General features: G+C 28.3%; 2 protein-coding genes and 1 long non-coding RNA gene across 3 annotated transcripts; all 3 read left to right on the plus strand.

Annotated features, from left to right (window-relative positions):
- The first annotated feature begins 5,589 nt into the window (after window positions 1-5,589).
- On the plus strand, window positions 5,590-10,487 carry LOC138944546 (uncharacterized). Its single transcript, XR_011448820.1, has 3 exons — window positions 5,590-5,878; window positions 6,598-6,668; window positions 10,445-10,487. It is a non-coding gene; the product is annotated as an uncharacterized lncRNA (long non-coding RNA).
- A 1,816-nt stretch (window positions 10,488-12,303) lies between these two features.
- Window positions 12,304-14,827, plus strand: LOC138944547 (uncharacterized). Its single transcript, XM_070315374.1, has 6 exons — window positions 12,304-12,946; window positions 13,299-13,439; window positions 13,596-13,706; window positions 14,073-14,246; window positions 14,349-14,615; window positions 14,703-14,827. Exons 1-6 carry the CDS (start codon window positions 12,304-12,306, stop codon window positions 14,825-14,827), a joined length of 1,461 nt encoding a protein of 486 aa, XP_070171475.1.
- Window positions 14,828-14,862: 35 nt separating this feature from the next.
- LOC138944548 (uncharacterized) lies at window positions 14,863-15,574 on the plus strand (the record flags this gene model as incomplete). The annotated part of the gene is made up of 1 exon (XM_070315375.1): window positions 14,863-15,574. A coding segment is annotated over exon 1 (712 nt), but the record flags the coding sequence as incomplete, so codon positions are not given.
- Window positions 15,575-17,373: the final 1,799 nt, after the last annotated feature.

Genomic DNA, 17,373 nt, shown 5'->3' on the forward strand with positions numbered 1-17,373 from the left:
AAGCAGTGGTATCAACGCAGAGTACTCGGCCCGAAATCTCGATGTTATATAAGGCTGTTCTGCCTTTATAATGAACACAACTTAGAAAAAGATACAATTCGTAAAATATTAATGGCGTAATTTCAATAGCACACAGTAAAATAATGTAGTTCTTGAACAACGCGTCAATTTCTTTAAAAATTGCTATGATTTAAGAGATAGATTCATTAGACGTGAAGGACCCAGGCAAAGGCAACGCGATTTTGGCCCGTTGTATCGCTTTAATAATCGTAGCAGCTTTATTAATTTTAAAATTTAATGCGTCAATCCTTTTAGCGGAGATCATGTAGAATAATGTCTTTCTCTATTAACACCGATATCTTTGGCGGTAGTCGAAATCAAGGAGAAAAATTTATATTGCACGAGAGATATTGGCGATAATGTAAAAAATTTCGTCGCGCTATCATGTTTTAAGAATCATAAATATACAACTTTTAACACTTTAATGCCATAATTTCAACAATACAAAGTACGGAAAAAATGCAGTCATTGGACGACATCGGTTTCTTTAGCGTTTGCCGTGTTTTAGACCGAAATTATTTATTATTGCCGGTACTCTTTCTGAATAACGTATTAATTTATGCAAAAAATAATCTATATGTAAATAAATAATAAAAATTTTCTAACAATGTTTTTTCTATGACTGCGGTCGATAAGAGATTAGTCGATATAGATGCATAATATTTTGGTGGTTGGTCAATGAAGTTAAAAGATTATAAAATTTCTTTATCATAATTGGTTAATGCAGTGTTTCGGAACATCCGTAGTTTTTTTTCCAATCGTAGCGTAACCTATATTACCTACTGCATACATGACAGTTATCTTAACCTCGCGTATTTTTTTCTGTATTTATATTTAGTATGATCGCATTTATATTTTCAAAATATATATTTGTAAATTTTTTAGATTTTCTGATCTTACTGAAGTGTCATTGAATAAGCATTTTTTGTATGAAAATGTTTGGGTGCCATGAGAATGTACAACAAATTCTTAAATGTTGCAACAAGGTACATGAGTTTTCTTAACCTCGCGTGTTTCTCTCTATTATTATATTTATATCTAGTTATTATTTTTATAGTTTTTCAAAATACATATCTGTAAGCTTTTTAGATTTTCTAATCTTACAGAAAAGTGTCATTGAATAAACATTTTGTTCGTGAAAGTGTTTGGGTATTATAGGAATGTACAACAAATTCTAAAAATTTTGCAACGAGGTACATTATAATTAAAGTGAGTAATTTTATTATATTTTCATAATTCACATAATATTTTTAAGTATTGTGTTTTCTATTAAATTGAAAAAAAGATTGAATTGTGACGATGACAGTTATATGAGCAGAATTGTTGTACAAAGGAAAATGATTTAAAGTCATATCTATTAATATTACATCATGTTTATTTTGATTTTAGCAGACGATAATAATGTATAAAATAATTTGCAAACCACACATAGATCCAGCTTGCATTGAATATCAAGAAGCAATTTATTACAAAACACGAGAATCTTTTAAGCGAGAGTTCAATATTATAGTCTCCGCTAATAGAATCTTGTGATCTGTAATGAAATGATCAACGCTTATTCATCAACTTGTAATATCTGTTGAAGCAATAATGAAGTACATCAGCAATACTGGGATTGTGCAACTACATTATGAAATAATAATATAAATATTGTATGTTTTCTATTAAATTGAAAAAGGATTGAATTGTGGTAATAACAATTATATAGGTACGATTATTATACAAAGGAAAATGTTTTAAATTCGTATGTATTAATATCATATCTTATCATTTATTTTTATTTTAGCAGGTAACAATAACAGATATTAATTTGGAAACCACACACAGGTCCAGCGTGCACCTAATGTTAAAAAGGAATCTATTACAAAACACGAGAATCTTTTAAGCGAGAGTTCAATATTATAGTCTCCGCTAATAGAATCTTGTGATCTGTAATGGAATGATCAACGCTCATTCATTATCTTGCAGTGTCTATTGAAGCAATAATGATTTCGTGTGATTGTGTTAGAAGATTGAGTAGCATTTGTATTGTTTTTTAGTTAGTGAATAGATCATCGAAGACAGTGCTTTAGCATGCCATATCCAAATGCAGTATATTGTCTATTAACTATATCACAAAATAAAAATCTTACAATATTTTGCTCCTAACCGACTTCTCAATTTTACAATTACATTGGAGTGTATATATGAACACATTATTTTTCAAAGAGATAATCCCATATCAATGTGATAATTATATTTGTAATAATTATACATGAAAATCTACATTTATATACTGTCTCACATAATGTATATACATATATTCAAATATAATATTAGAATAGATATATTTATATATATATATGCGTGATATCATATTATGTAGCTACATATGTGTGATTATGTAGCTCATTCAGCATCATATACAAAATATAAAATAAAATCATGATAAGATTACAATAAAATATCAGAAAATATTATGTACCTAACTCCCATAGATATCATTTTTTACGATTATCACGCTCTACGAGAATTTTTAACTCAAGTTCGAATTTTATGGTCATTTGTTACTTTTTTCTTTTTATTATTTGTGATTTATCTCTTATTTTATTATAATTTTTACATTTCACGAAACTAAATAACGTCAGATGATTATCTTATTGTATATCACGAACACCGAATTTAATACCATATTGAAATGTTCATAGCATGCCTCCTTCACTTAAAAAATTGATCGGGCTGTTATAGTTGCGAAGGACATGATTGTCTCTTTTTTATGCTATGCGTACTAAAAGCATTTATTTGAATGTCAACGTACTTATGATTAAGATTTCGCAATTTTCTATTAAATATATCAAATATAAACGTTATATTGAAAATTTAATTTTAGTTACAGGAATCTTTTGCGAATCTTTGCGAAAATAAATGTTTTTAGAAATTAGTTTGAAAAGCAAAAATCATCATTTGTGACTATAAAATAAATAATACGTCAGTAAGTGTGACGCTTTCGATGATTAAGAAATCTGTGATCAATGAAATACATGCATTGTGATTAAAATAGCCCCTGATGTATATATAAAATGTTAAAAGATATCATAAATTAAAAAATAAATGAGCGAGAAAAATATTCTATATAAATTTGCAACATGAAACGGGATTTACTTCCTTAATCATATTTAATAATAAATTAATATTTTTATATTTCTGTGCGACACGTAACTTATCAAATCATGAAAAATTAAGATAAAGTAAATCGCAGGTTATCATATCTAAAGTCATATTTCTTTCTTTTTAATATATTTTTTTCAGTGTCGTCGAAATCGCTAATAAATAAATACAATGTCGTCAAAGTATACAATGTCGTCAAAACAGCTAATTCTTAGTTATGGTAAAGTTTGACGACGTCGTCGAAATATGCGATTAATTTGCTAAAACTTTGACGACGGTCGTCAAAGTAGCCAGAAGTCGTTGAAGTAGCCAATGCTTAGTAGAAATCGTCGTCAAAATAGCCGATTGACATAGATATATATATGTATATATATATATATATATATATATATATATATATATATATATATATATATATATCTTACAGGTACAAAATAATAACTAAAAATACAGGTACATAATAATTAAAATATAGAAAATCATTTATATATAATATAATATGACGAAGCAAAAATTTTATCTATTTGTGGCGGTTCGAGAAACCACCACAATAACGCGCGAACTACCCGGTAGACACGCGAACGAATTCTCACGCGCGGAGCACGTGAAACCTGCGCGCGAACACCGCGCGAGCCACGAAGACTTGCCGTGCGGCCACGAACGGGAGTGGGCGCCAGCAAGTGAAATCCAGTGAGTGGGGTTTATAAGACGGCGAAAAGATTTTGATTCGCGGCTCGCTCTGACTGCGAAAAGGACCTCCTGCCCGATAGTCAGTCCGAGCTTACGGATTCTTTTGGGTATAGCGACAGCCTACGCTGCCTCCGGTATTACCGCAGGACCACCTGAGCCTTCCTCGACCGCAGCTGCCTCCCACTTCACCCGGAACTAGACGGCAGCCACCCTGTGAGGAAGAAAGGACTCTAGGATCTACAGACGACCGAGTGTGCACGGACTACCGAGAGTGGAGACTACGTCGGATTGAGCTGGCGCCGGTGCAATACACCCGACCTCCACGTTTCCTCCTAAGCCAGTGGGACGTCCGGGTACGACGCTACACGTCACCCTCAACGCCGTGGGGCCTGCCGCCACGGCTCTTATCACCGCTTGCAGCCTCGCCGATCCTACATCGGGATTGCGGAACTCAATCGCAGCCGGCCACACGAGTGCACAGGGGAACGCAGTACCAGCCCCTGACGCAGGCTGACAACTCCACACAATCGGACAGCGATTGGGAAGCCAGCACACAGGACACGGCCACGCAGACGGAGGCAGCTGGCGAGGAACGCAGTTACACGCCACCCGGGATTCCACCAGCGCTTCGACACGTTCCCGTACCCGCGCTCTCATACATCGGTTCCCTCCAAATAACCCGAACTGAGCCACATATCACTTGGCGGGAACGCCCTCAGCGTTAGCCCGTAAACGGCCCTTTTCAGGACCACCTAAACTTAGTAACTTAAGAACTGTAAATATACTATAAATATATTTTTATCGTTGACACTTAGAAAAGAAGTCTCGTGATTGACTTCACCTCTGTACGCTCGACCTATCCCTCGCGCCATCTTCTGAAGGCGAACACGCCTCTACATACCCCACATATTTTATAAATATTCTGTACCTGTAAAATATATATCCCTTTCTAAAAAAGGCATGTTAAGTCGATTCTCGCAAGTATTGTTGCCTCTTTTCCGCGATGCTGATTGGTTATCTCGATGCTGCGCTGTGCATTACTTCATATCGATAAAAGCCTGTCATGGTTGAGCGACGCATTTTGACAGTTCAAATAGTGACGGTTCAATTGATAAAATCGTGTAATTTTTCAATTGACATTCTGAGAAAAACGGAGAATTAGAGTTAATATGTAAGTAATTATATATATATATTAAATATTAAATATTTTATTATATTTTTAAAAAATGGTTATGTTTTTATCATTATTTTTTTACTTTTTACATATTTTTTTATAATTTGTTTGTAAAAACTTATATTACATCTAACTTAATTCTCATTTAATTATTTATAATGTTGAGAAACTTACATACATATATTTTTAATATTAAATAATTTATTTCAGTGTTATTTTGACTATTTCGTGTGTTGTATGCAAGTATACATACAAAATTTACAAAATCTACAAAAATATCTGTAGCCGCGCCTTCGAATTACACGTCCACATTAACAGAATTTATTTGTTTCGCCGATCGGAGAGATAGGACGTAAATGATTTGAGCGGGTTTAGTTTGTTGAAAAGTGTTTATTCCTTTCGACACCAACTCCCGGACCGTCTTAGGTAATCGCCCGCGACAGCAAGATATAATCGGACACGCGAATTATCGTTTAACTATAACTTTATGAGCGTTAGGCGTTCGGTATGCTCCCGGTGAAGGCTTGCGACGAAGTATCTTAACGAAAAGCCCTTCTCCTTCCGATTCACGCACAAGAATCCCGGTCGATACGTGTACCACAAAAAGGGAGGAATTTCGATCGTTCGATTCCGAGAGCCAATCGGCTATCGACAACGAGGTGTTTGTCAGAATCGAACGATACGAAGAAACTACAAAAACGGAATGAAAACAAGGCTTCGCACGTAACGTCTCGCTTTAGAACGTTCGAGAAACAAAATTAATAATATAATTTATAAAACTCTTACTTTCTTGAACAATATCATTAGGTAAGTTTAATAAATATTTTTAGGTAAGTGTTATTATAAATTTTTATAAATATTAATAAATTTTTATAAATGTTTATACATATGGTATATAGTTTGTCTAATAAGAGCGTGATCGGCATAATTTATAGAAAAATTTATTCTTAACAAAATTTTCAAATATATAGAGACATTCTATTTGATTAGAGCTAAAATGCAATTATGTTAATAATGTGTCCAGTCATCAATAGTATTGATAATTGATTGACATCTCCAAGGTATGTTTTGCATTAAATTGACAATGTATAGTTATTGTATAAAAGGAGTGATCTGGCATCGATCAATTGGATTAGCCGTTATAGTTGCCCGATGTAAATTCAATCGGAAAATATTTGGACATACATTAAACAGAAGCTTCGGGGAAGACAAATTTTTTTTTTTGAAGCAGTTATCTCGAGAGATTTGTTGGATAAGAAGGTTCTTGCCGCATGAACGTTGTCAACTTAATGCAAAACATGCTTTGGAGAGATCAGTCAATTATCGACGCTATTGGTGATTGGACACATTATTAACATAATTGTATCTTATTGTTAATACTAATCCAATAGAATGTATTTATGTATTTTAAAATTTTGTTAAATATAAATTTTTATAAATTAGGTCGATCATACTCTTATTAAATAGACGGTGTATATAAAGTGTGTTTCAAAATTAATAATACTTTTCTTAATTATTTATTTCAGTGTTATTTCGACTATTTCATTGGTGTTGTATACAAGTGTATATACATATAAAATCTACAAAATATTAATAGGTAAGTTTAATAAATATTTTTAGATAAGTTTTATTAGAAATTTTTATAAATATTAATAAATTTTTATATTGTTTACATATATATATATGTCTATCTAATAAGAGCGTGATCGGCCTAATTTATAGAAAAAAATTTGAATTTACCAAAATTTTAAAATACATGGAGACATTCTATTTAATAAAAGTTAAATGCAATTACGTTAATAATGTGTCCAGTCATCAATAGCGTTGATAATTGATTGACATCTCAAATGTTGTTGTATGTATGTTTGTTTTGCATTAAAGATAAAAATTCTAATATAAAAATTTTTTAATTGTTGTTTAACAATTTTCGAGTTAGTTTTTAAGTAAGCGATCAAAATTTGCAAATGATATAGCATAATACTCACGCGCTTAAACTCGTAACTATACTTATATGTGTCTCGATCTGTCAACAGTTATTGATTTTTTTAAGTCAGGTGATATTAATTTTTATTGCGCAGTTGATTTTACTTTGTTGTTTTCTATGTACGTGTACTATATACAGGGTTGGGAAAGTTACTTTATAAAAGTAACTCGTTACCGTTACCGTTATTTTTTCTAAAAAGTAACTCGTTACCGTTACTCGTTACTAATTTTAAAAAGTAACTCGTTACCGTTACAGTTACTAAAAAGTAACGAGTCGTTACAATTTCCGTTACTTTTTTACAATACAAACTAATAAATTATTTTGCATAAGAAAAACTTTTAAAAAATTGTAAGCAAGATTTCATTCAAGGTTTATTACAAAATAAATGATTAAATTTTATCGAAATTCTTTATTAATTTTTAATAAAATTTGTTGCTCCATAGTATCATCATTTAAATGCCCTCTTTGTGGTGTTAATACAGAGCCACCGATGCTAAACATTCTTTCTACAGATGCACTGCTTGGTAGAGCTGTATTATATTTAATAAAAAGTTTTTTAAGTTTTGGATAGTCGTTTAACATTTCTATATTACAATTATTTGATTTTAAAAACCGTTGCAATTCTTCTTGTTCAGATTCATTTTGCACCGTTTTTTGCTCAAAAATGAAAAAATCATCGTGATCGTCAGATTTTCCAGCTTTTGAAGAATTTTCAGTTGATCGGATTCCCAATAAATCCTCCAAGTAATTTTCAGCACGTTTTCTTTTTTCTCCGGTTAACCAGTTTAACTTAAATTTTGGATGTAAACATGCTGCTATTATTAATTCTTTTGTTTCAAATATTGTAAGAAATTTAAAATCAAATATAGTAAATTAAGCGACATTGTTTGTTTTATTGAAATTAATACTTTTGAATCAATAGTTTAAAATAAAATAATATTTTTCAATTAAATCCTTATTTAAAATTAAATAACATATGTATTAATCAAATTAATAAGTTACCTTTTATTTAAACCTTGCTGAATAGCTTCAACTAATGAATGGCAATCTATAAGGTCAGATTTATTGAGATTTTCTAATTTTCGTTGCAAGGTACTTAGAACTGGTAGTAAATGAGAGCTCTGCTTTTCCGAAAAGATAAAGCTCTCATTGGATATCGCGTGTCGCGTCATCGCACTGATCTGCAAGAGCCATAAGTTGATCAATCACATTCAAGCATTTTTACAACATAATAAGAATGCTAATTGGTCGATTTGCTTACGGCTTTACGGTTAAGATAAAAATTTTATCACGCACAATAGCAAGAATAATATCTTAAATAAATCAAAAAATTTGAAAAAAATAACGATAAAAGTAACTGTTAAATTCGTTACTCGTTACCGAAAAATGTAACGAAGTTACTTTTTCCGTTACAAATAAAATTTGTAACGCCATTACCGTTACAGTTACCGAAAAAAAGTAACTGTAACGATAACGGCGTTACAAGTAACGCGTTACTTCCCAACCCTGACTATATATTATCTCTACATCGTATATTATGGCGATAGGCTAATATTAATAAATTATAAATCTTATACGAAAAATATTTAATTATTACATAATTTGATTAAATAATTAAATAATTAAATAATAATCAATTATTAATAACAAATAAAATATTAATAAGAAATAAAATTATTAATAACAATAATAATATTAATATTATATTATTAATATAAATATCAATAAAAATAATTATAAGTAATATTATTATTATTTTTATTATAAATATTATAAATATTATATTAGTAATATTTTATTATTATTTATTATTTTTAATATTTGTTATTAATAATTTTATTTATTATTTTTGATATTTTTTATTGACAATTAATTAGTATTTAATTGTTTAATTAAAATATTTAAGAATTAAATGTTTTCTGTATAAAATTTATAATTTATTAATAATTAGTCTCTTTCGCCATAATGTACGATGTAGACGTAATACACATGTACATAGAAAACGAAAAAATAAAATCATCTGTGAATAAAAATCAATACCGCCTGATTTGAAAAAATCAATAACAGATGAAAGATTGGTACATGTAAATGTATAGTTGCGGGCCTGAGCGCGCGAGTTTCACGCGGTATCATTGGCAAACTTTGATCGTTTATATCTCAAAAACTATTGCAGCCTCAAAATTTTTGTATTAAAATTTTTGACTTTATTTTATCTTCAGAACAGGCTAATTAAATATTAAATATTAAATATACGTAGATTGTAAACATTGTATATGTATACATAGAAAGTATAAGTTGACGACATTAAAATTATTAGATTTTTATTTATTGAAAAATGCCATGAAGTAAAAGTTGTAGAATTTATCGATCTTCCACATGTTCCCAAAGTTTTGATTTAATATGAGGATACGTATACATACCATATGTATACAGGATATGTTAGAATGCAATTGGGAACTTTAGTGTCTACTGTATTGAAGATAGAAAAAAATGGTAGAGGAAAAAGTTGAATGGCATAGCAATGTATTTTTCTTTATTGATTAATTTTTTTTATAAATGCAACGATGTACTGAAAAAATGTGATTGCATTTTTTTTAAATGAAATCATATATTTTTTATTGTAAAAATTAATTTTTTTGAACATTTTGTGTATAAAAGTATTAAGCTAAAAGCTTGAACAAGTAATATTTTACGAGATATTTGAAATTTTTGAATGAGGTATATGTTTTATCTAACAAGCAAATCTCGTAAATCCGAAAATTCTGATTTTGATAAAACTTTACATATTTGTAAGAAAATAAATAGATGAATGAATAAATTTTTAGTTACTATTCAGAAACGATTCTAAGGAATGAAACCACCTCTCATATGTGAAGTGGTTTTATTTTTATCGATATATCTAAAAAAATTATTCAAGATATTAGAAAATATTTTATTTTGATAAGTACACCTCTATTTAAATTCATTAATAAAATTTCAAAAAAAATTTTTTCAGACTTTTACAAAAAAATTTTTTTAAATTATTTTTTCTGAATTTTATTAATGTCGTTAAATAGAGGTGTTCTTGCTATAAAACTTTAGTATTAAATATTTTTTGATATCTTAAATAACTTTTTAGATATATTTATTTAAAGAACAAAAAGCTCTACATACATATGAAGGGTGGTATCATTTGTGGATAACTGAAAATTTTTAAGTTTATCTATTTATTTTTCTACATGTATGTAAAGTCATCAAAATCAGAATTTTCGTGAAATTCACTAAGATATAGCATTATCAACATTATCAACAAAAAATTTAAAATATTTCGTAAAATTATTATTCTTTTGAGCATCTTATTTTTATATTAAATTAAAATATATTAATATTTATATTTTTTTTTGTTTCAGGAACATTAGGAATAAGTTTTAGAAGAAGCAGAAGTAATTTGAGTGTTAATTAATATATATTCTTTAAGTTTACGTTAAAATAATTAAATAATTATAATAAATTAAGATAAATAAGTTTAAAAAATATTTAAGTTTAAAGTATATTGTAATATAAGCATTTTTTTCTTATTGTACCATTTTGTTTCTGTTTTTCATTGTATTATTTGCGTGTGTTAATATATATTCTTTAAGTTTATGTTAAAATAAGTATATAATATATTCTTCAAGTTTACATTAAAATAATTAAATAATTAAATTAAAATAAAGTTTAAAAAATATTTAAGTTTAAAATATATATTGTAATATATGCCTTTTTTCTTATTGTACCATTTTGTTTCTGTTTTCCATTGTATCATTTTATTATACTGCTGTTATTTGTTCATGTATATTATTTATTTAATCGTAAAAAATTAGACATATAAATATATAATATAGACATATTATTATATAAGTTTGATTTGTTAATATATGTTATAAATATATATACATATTTGATTAAATAATTATATTAATATATAAATATTATATAATATATGTAATAATTTAAATTTAAATAAAGATAATGATGATGACGATGATCATAATGATGACAACGATGATGATAATAATGACGATGATGATGATGATAATGATGGTGTTGATGATGATAATGATGATGATAATGATGATGATGATGATAATGACAATAATAATGGTAATAATGAATAATAATGATGCTTGTAATGATAATAACAATAATAATAAATATTATTATTTAAAACAATAAATTTATAATAATTAATTAAATAAAATAATTATTTTATATTTAATAATATTATTTGGTGTTAATTATTATATTTAATAATTATATAATTATCTATACATATATATATATATATATATATATATATATATATATATATATATACATACATATATATTTATATATTTTAATATTTTAAAAGTTATATATTTTTAAATATTTTAAAACTTACCCATCTATATTTTTATAAAATGCCGAGACGTAAAATAGAACGAAATTTAGAAGAAGAAGAAAAATTTAAACAACAACGTCGTGAAAAAAAGGCTGATAATCAATGTCAGCGTCGACAAGCTATGAAAGTAGTAGTAAATAATAGTAATAGTTCACAAAACAAAATTAATCAAGGATATAATATTATTGATCTTGCATGTGTTAGTGAAATACATGATAATCATGTAACAACAAATGCTACTTCGTTACATCAAAAACATGCAGAATATCAATCTCAATATCGATTACGAAAAAAAGGACAGCCACAATTAAATATAAATGATATAACAATAATGGATAATATAGAAGAATATTATATTGGGTCTATGGATGTATATGTGTTCATTGTAATGCAAGACATTTCGCTGCTGAAAAAGTGTCTAATAAAGGAAATTCATTTCATGATTGTTGTAATCATGGTGCAGTATATCTTCAACCATTACCTAAATTTCCTCAATTTCTTCATTCTTTATTCGATGGAACTCATGAAAAATGTAATAATTTTTTTCAACATATTCGTAGTTATAATAGTTCATTTTCATTTGCATCATTTAACGCTAATTTAATCAACTTTCAAGATAGACGACCTGGTCCATATTGTTTCAAGATACAAGGGCACATTTATTATCAAATTAATACAGCATTATATGCTGCACAAACTCCTACTTATGGCCAACTTTTTATTGTAGATTCAAATGAAGCAATAAATTATCGTCTTAATCAATATTCACATTTAGATTTTGAAATTGTACAAAATCTTGAACATATAATGCGTGAATGTAACATATTTACTCAATCGTATCAAATGATGGGTGAAGAATTAGAAAATCAACGGCGTTTAGAAATGGAATCTGGTGAATTATTATCAGAATTACAATTATTATTTACTTTAAAACCAGGTATGGATCGACGTCGATATAATGCTCAAAGAAATAATGAAGTTGCTGATGTTTTTTATACAAATTCTGATGGAGAAATTCCAGAATCATATGTTACAATACGTAATAAAAATACTAAAACTTTGCAAAAAGTTAGTATTATGGATCCTAATGTTGAACCATGGATATATCCATTGTTTTATCCATATGGTACTCAAGAATGGCATCGTCATTTAACAAAATTAAATAGTAATAGACGAATAACTAGAGAACAATATATTAAATATCGTATGGCTATTCGTAATGAATTTAATGCTTTTATATTAGGTCGTCGTCTATTTCAGCAGTGGCTCGTAGACAGTTATGTAAAAATTGAAAAAGATAGAATTGATTATTGTAAAAATCATCAAAAAGAATTACGTACTGAAACATATCAAGGTTTGAAAGATTATATAGAAACTATGGCAAATAATTTAAATGGACGTATTAGAAAAATGATTATACTTCCTTCTACATTTACTGGATCACCGCGTAATATGTTACAAAATTATCAAGATGCAATGGCAATTGTTAGTAAGTTTGGTAAACCAGACCTTTTTATTACCATGACTTGTAATCCAAAATGGCGTGAAATCGAGGAAAACCTCTTTACCTGGTCAACAAGCTTCTGATAGACCTGACATATGTGCTCGTGTTTTTAACATTAAAAAAGATTATTTAATTGATTTAATTGTTAAACAAAAATTTTTTGGTGAAGTAGCAGCGTTTGTGTACGTTATTGAATTTCAAAAACGTGGTTTGCCACATGTTCATATGTTGATTACTTTAAAATATAATTTTAAAATAACAACTCCACAGATTGTTGATAAATATATTTCTGCTGAAATTCCTGATCCATGTGAGAATCGTATTTTACATGATATAGTTATGAAACATATGATTCATGGACCTTGTGGCGATTGGTGTTTGGTAGATGGACGTTGTTCGAAACATTATCCGAAATCTTTTCTCGAAGAAACTAGAATGGATGAAGATGCTTATCCTTATTATCGTAGACGAGATAATGGTAGAAATTTTGAACGTCTTGGTGGATATATAGTCGATAATCGTTATGTTGTTCCACATTGCCCGATTTTATCGATTATATTTAATTGTCATATTAACGTTGAAATAGTTTCAAGTATCACATCAGTTAAATATCTGTATAAATATATTTATAAAGGACATGATGTTGCTGCTATAACCATTGAACCAATAACAGAAAATGTTATTATTGATCATGATGAGATACATAATAATTTCGAAGCTCGTTATGTTGGACCTGTAGAAGCCAGTTAGCGTATTCTTGGTAAAAAATTACAAGATAAAAGTCATGCTATAATGCGTTTGCCAGTCTATCTTCCTAATGAACAAAATATTATAATCGAAAATGAAAATATTGCTGACGCGATGACTTCTGCTTTAAATCAAGTTACTATGTTAATAGATTATTTCCCATTGAACTTACGCGATGAAGAAGCAAGACAGTATTTATATATAGAAATTCCACGCTATTATACATTTAAAAAAGACAAAATTAATGGTAGAAATGTATTGCGTTGGGTTAAACGTAAAAGTCATTATAATTGTATAGGACGAATATATTCTATTAATTCAGCACAAACAGAATTATATCATTTACGGTTATTATTGCTCACAGTAAAGGGGGCTACAAGTTTTAATGATTTGAGAACTGTAAATGGAGAATTTTGTCAGTCATTTTTAGCGGCATGTTTGGCGTTAGGTTTAATCGAAGATGATGATGAATGGAAACGAGCTATGAACGAAGCTGTTGGATGGATGATGCCTCGACAACTTCGTAGATTATTTATACGTATATTATTACATTGTCAGCCATTACATCCTGAAGAGTTATAGGAAAATTTTAAAGTAGCAATGTCTGAGGATTACGTTCGACATTTTGGTATGTTACAAGGACAAAATAAAGCTTATGCGCAAATTAATAGTATGCTTCGTGCGGAAGGTAAAAGTCTTGCTGATTATCCACAAATGGAACAGTTAATAAAAAATAGCGGAGAGGAGGATTACATGACTCTTGAAGAAACTATGGAAATAGGCACTAAACAATACAAACAATTAAATGATAAGCAAAAAGAGATAGTCGATCTTTTATTAAATAGATTAGATAATAATAATAATCATAATAATCATTGTTTTTATATTGATGGTCCGGGTGGATCAGGTAAAACATTTATATACACAACTATCTATTATTTAGCTAGAATTAGAAATATACACGTGTGTACAATGGCTTTTACGGGCATTGCAGCGACATTACTACCTACTGGAAAAACAGTTCATAAGACATTTGGATTATCGGTTCCATTATTTGCTGATTCATCATCTGCTATTAAAATCCATTCAAAAGAAGCTCAATATTTGAAGGTTGATTGAAGCAAACTGATATTTATATTTGGGATGAAGCACCAATGGCACCACGATATGCTTTAGAGATTATGGATGGAACATTGCGTGATATTATGAATAATGATTTTCCTTTTGGTGGAAAAATTGTTTTATTAGGTAGTGATTTCAGACAACTTTTGCCTATTAAAATGCATGCTACTCGAAGTGAAATTGTGAATCTTTCTATTAAATTTAGTTCTACTTGGAGACATTTCGTAAAATTTTCTTTAACACAAAATATGCGAGTTCTCCCGGAAGAAATTGAATTTGCTAAATTTTTATTGGATATGGGAGATGGCATATTAAATGATTTTAATGATAATATACAAATTCCTGAAAGTTGTGTAGCGCCTATTGATGCTGATATTGTGGAAGATATATATGGTGATTTAATACAAAAAAAGGAGTTTGGTAAAGTAGCTAAATGTGCGATACTTTCTGCAAGAAATGTTGATGTAGACGAAATCAATAAAAAGGTTGTTGAATTATTAGATATAGCTGATGAACGAATTTATACAAGTGTAGACAGCGCTGTAAATGATGATAATGGTGATATCGGTGAAGCTTTGTTACCAGAATATTTAAATAGTTTATCTCTACCATCTCTTCCTCCTCATGAATTGCGTTTAAGACCAAATTCTATCATTATGTTGATTAGAAATCTTAATATTAATGAAGGTCTTTGTAATGGTACTAGATTAATGGTTATAGAGCTTGCAGATCATGTATTGAAGTGTAAGATTTTAACTGCTGACAAAGCAGAAAACATTGTTTTTTTAAATCGTATAACATTATATTGCGAAAATATATATCCTTTTACTTTTTCCAGAAGACAATTTCCAATAAAATTAGCTTTTGCTATGACAATTAACAAATCACAAGGACAAACGTTTGATAGAATCGGTCTAGATCTTCGTAAAGATGTTTTTAATCATGGGCAACTTTATGTTGCTTTTTCGCGAGTTCGTTCTTTGCAAGCATTAAAAGTTTATCTTGGTAATCAACGAAATAATAGATACGTTAAAAATTATGTATACAAGGAAATATATATTTAACTTTCTGATTTTTGAATCATTCTCTTTATCTTCTTTTTTCTCTCTAATATGTAATATGACGGAAAAAATATATTTATGTAAAAAATAAATTATATGGCTTTATTAAAACAATTAGACAATTTTTAAAGTCTTAAGAGAAATGTTACATTATAAAAGAAAAGAAAAAATAAATTATAATATACCTTCTTCCTCTCCTGATCATTTTCTAATTTAAATAACTTTTATACATAAAACGATTATTTTAATTTTAGTAGAGAAAAGAGAGAGAAAGAGAAGAAAAGAGAAAAAAGAGGAGAGAGATGGAGAGAAAAGGAGGTAAAAATTAATGATGTAAATTTAAAACGGAAATTTTGATAAGTTAAGACAGAGTAGAAGAAATATTATATATTACTATTATTGTTTTTGTTATATTGATATATTAATTGTTATATTATATTATTATTGTTATATTGATGTTATTATTTGTTATATTATTTATTATTATATAGTTGCAAGCATTAATGTACTTTGTAATTGAATAATTTAAAAAGTATAAAAAGTTGTATATATTATAAACTCAATTTTTATTTTATGTAAATAAATAATAGTCAAATTATTCGTAAACTGAAAAAAAATGAAATAGAATAAAAATTTTTAAAATCTATAAGAAATATACATATATATATATATATATATATATATATATATATATATATATATATATGTATGTAGCAATCAAAACAAAACTCTACAAAAAGCTACATCATACTATATATATATATATAGTATGATGTAGCTTTCCATTATAAGCAATCAAAACAAAACTCTACAAAAAGCTACATCATCCCAGTAAGCAATTTGATAACAAATTGTTGCCAAATTGGCATCAAATTCGCTCAAAACTTGGTAACAAATCCAGTGCCATCTGTGTCCGCATTAAGCTTGTGTTTTGGTGACAAAGCTTGTTGACATAACCTGACAGCAAATTGACGGCAAAAACCGAGCAAAGCTTGACATGATTTGACGTCAAATTGATGGCAAAAATCGACCAAGATCTGCGCAAGACAATCTGATAGCAGATTGTCAGCAAAAACCGAACAAATTCTGCAGCTTTTGGCCATTCATATAAAAATATATATTTAAATAGATTTAAAGCCTTAACCCTAAGTAATAAAATGATGATAAGTTTTGGTCATAAAATGACCATTAGATAATTAGACATTATATAAAATCATATATTAATATGTTAAAACATATAGGTAAATTCAAATAACTTAATTTATAAAATTAAAGATCTTTTTGGACAGAAATTGTTTGAATAAGTGAAAATCGAACAATTATCTGTCCGATTTGCAAAAAATCAATTCAATATCTGAATTTCCTGTATAAGAATTGTGTCAAAAATTGAACTGATAGAAATATATATATTATAATATTATTAGCATTTTGTAGGCTTTATATACACTCATGACAAGAGTACTCTGCGTTGATACCACTGCT

Source organism: Polyergus mexicanus, unplaced genomic scaffold (assembly GCF_030449975.1).
Source record: "Polyergus mexicanus isolate NDT 795.1 unplaced genomic scaffold, iyPolMexi1.0 SCAF_256, whole genome shotgun sequence".
Taxonomy (NCBI): Eukaryota; Metazoa; Arthropoda; class Insecta; order Hymenoptera; family Formicidae; genus Polyergus; species Polyergus mexicanus.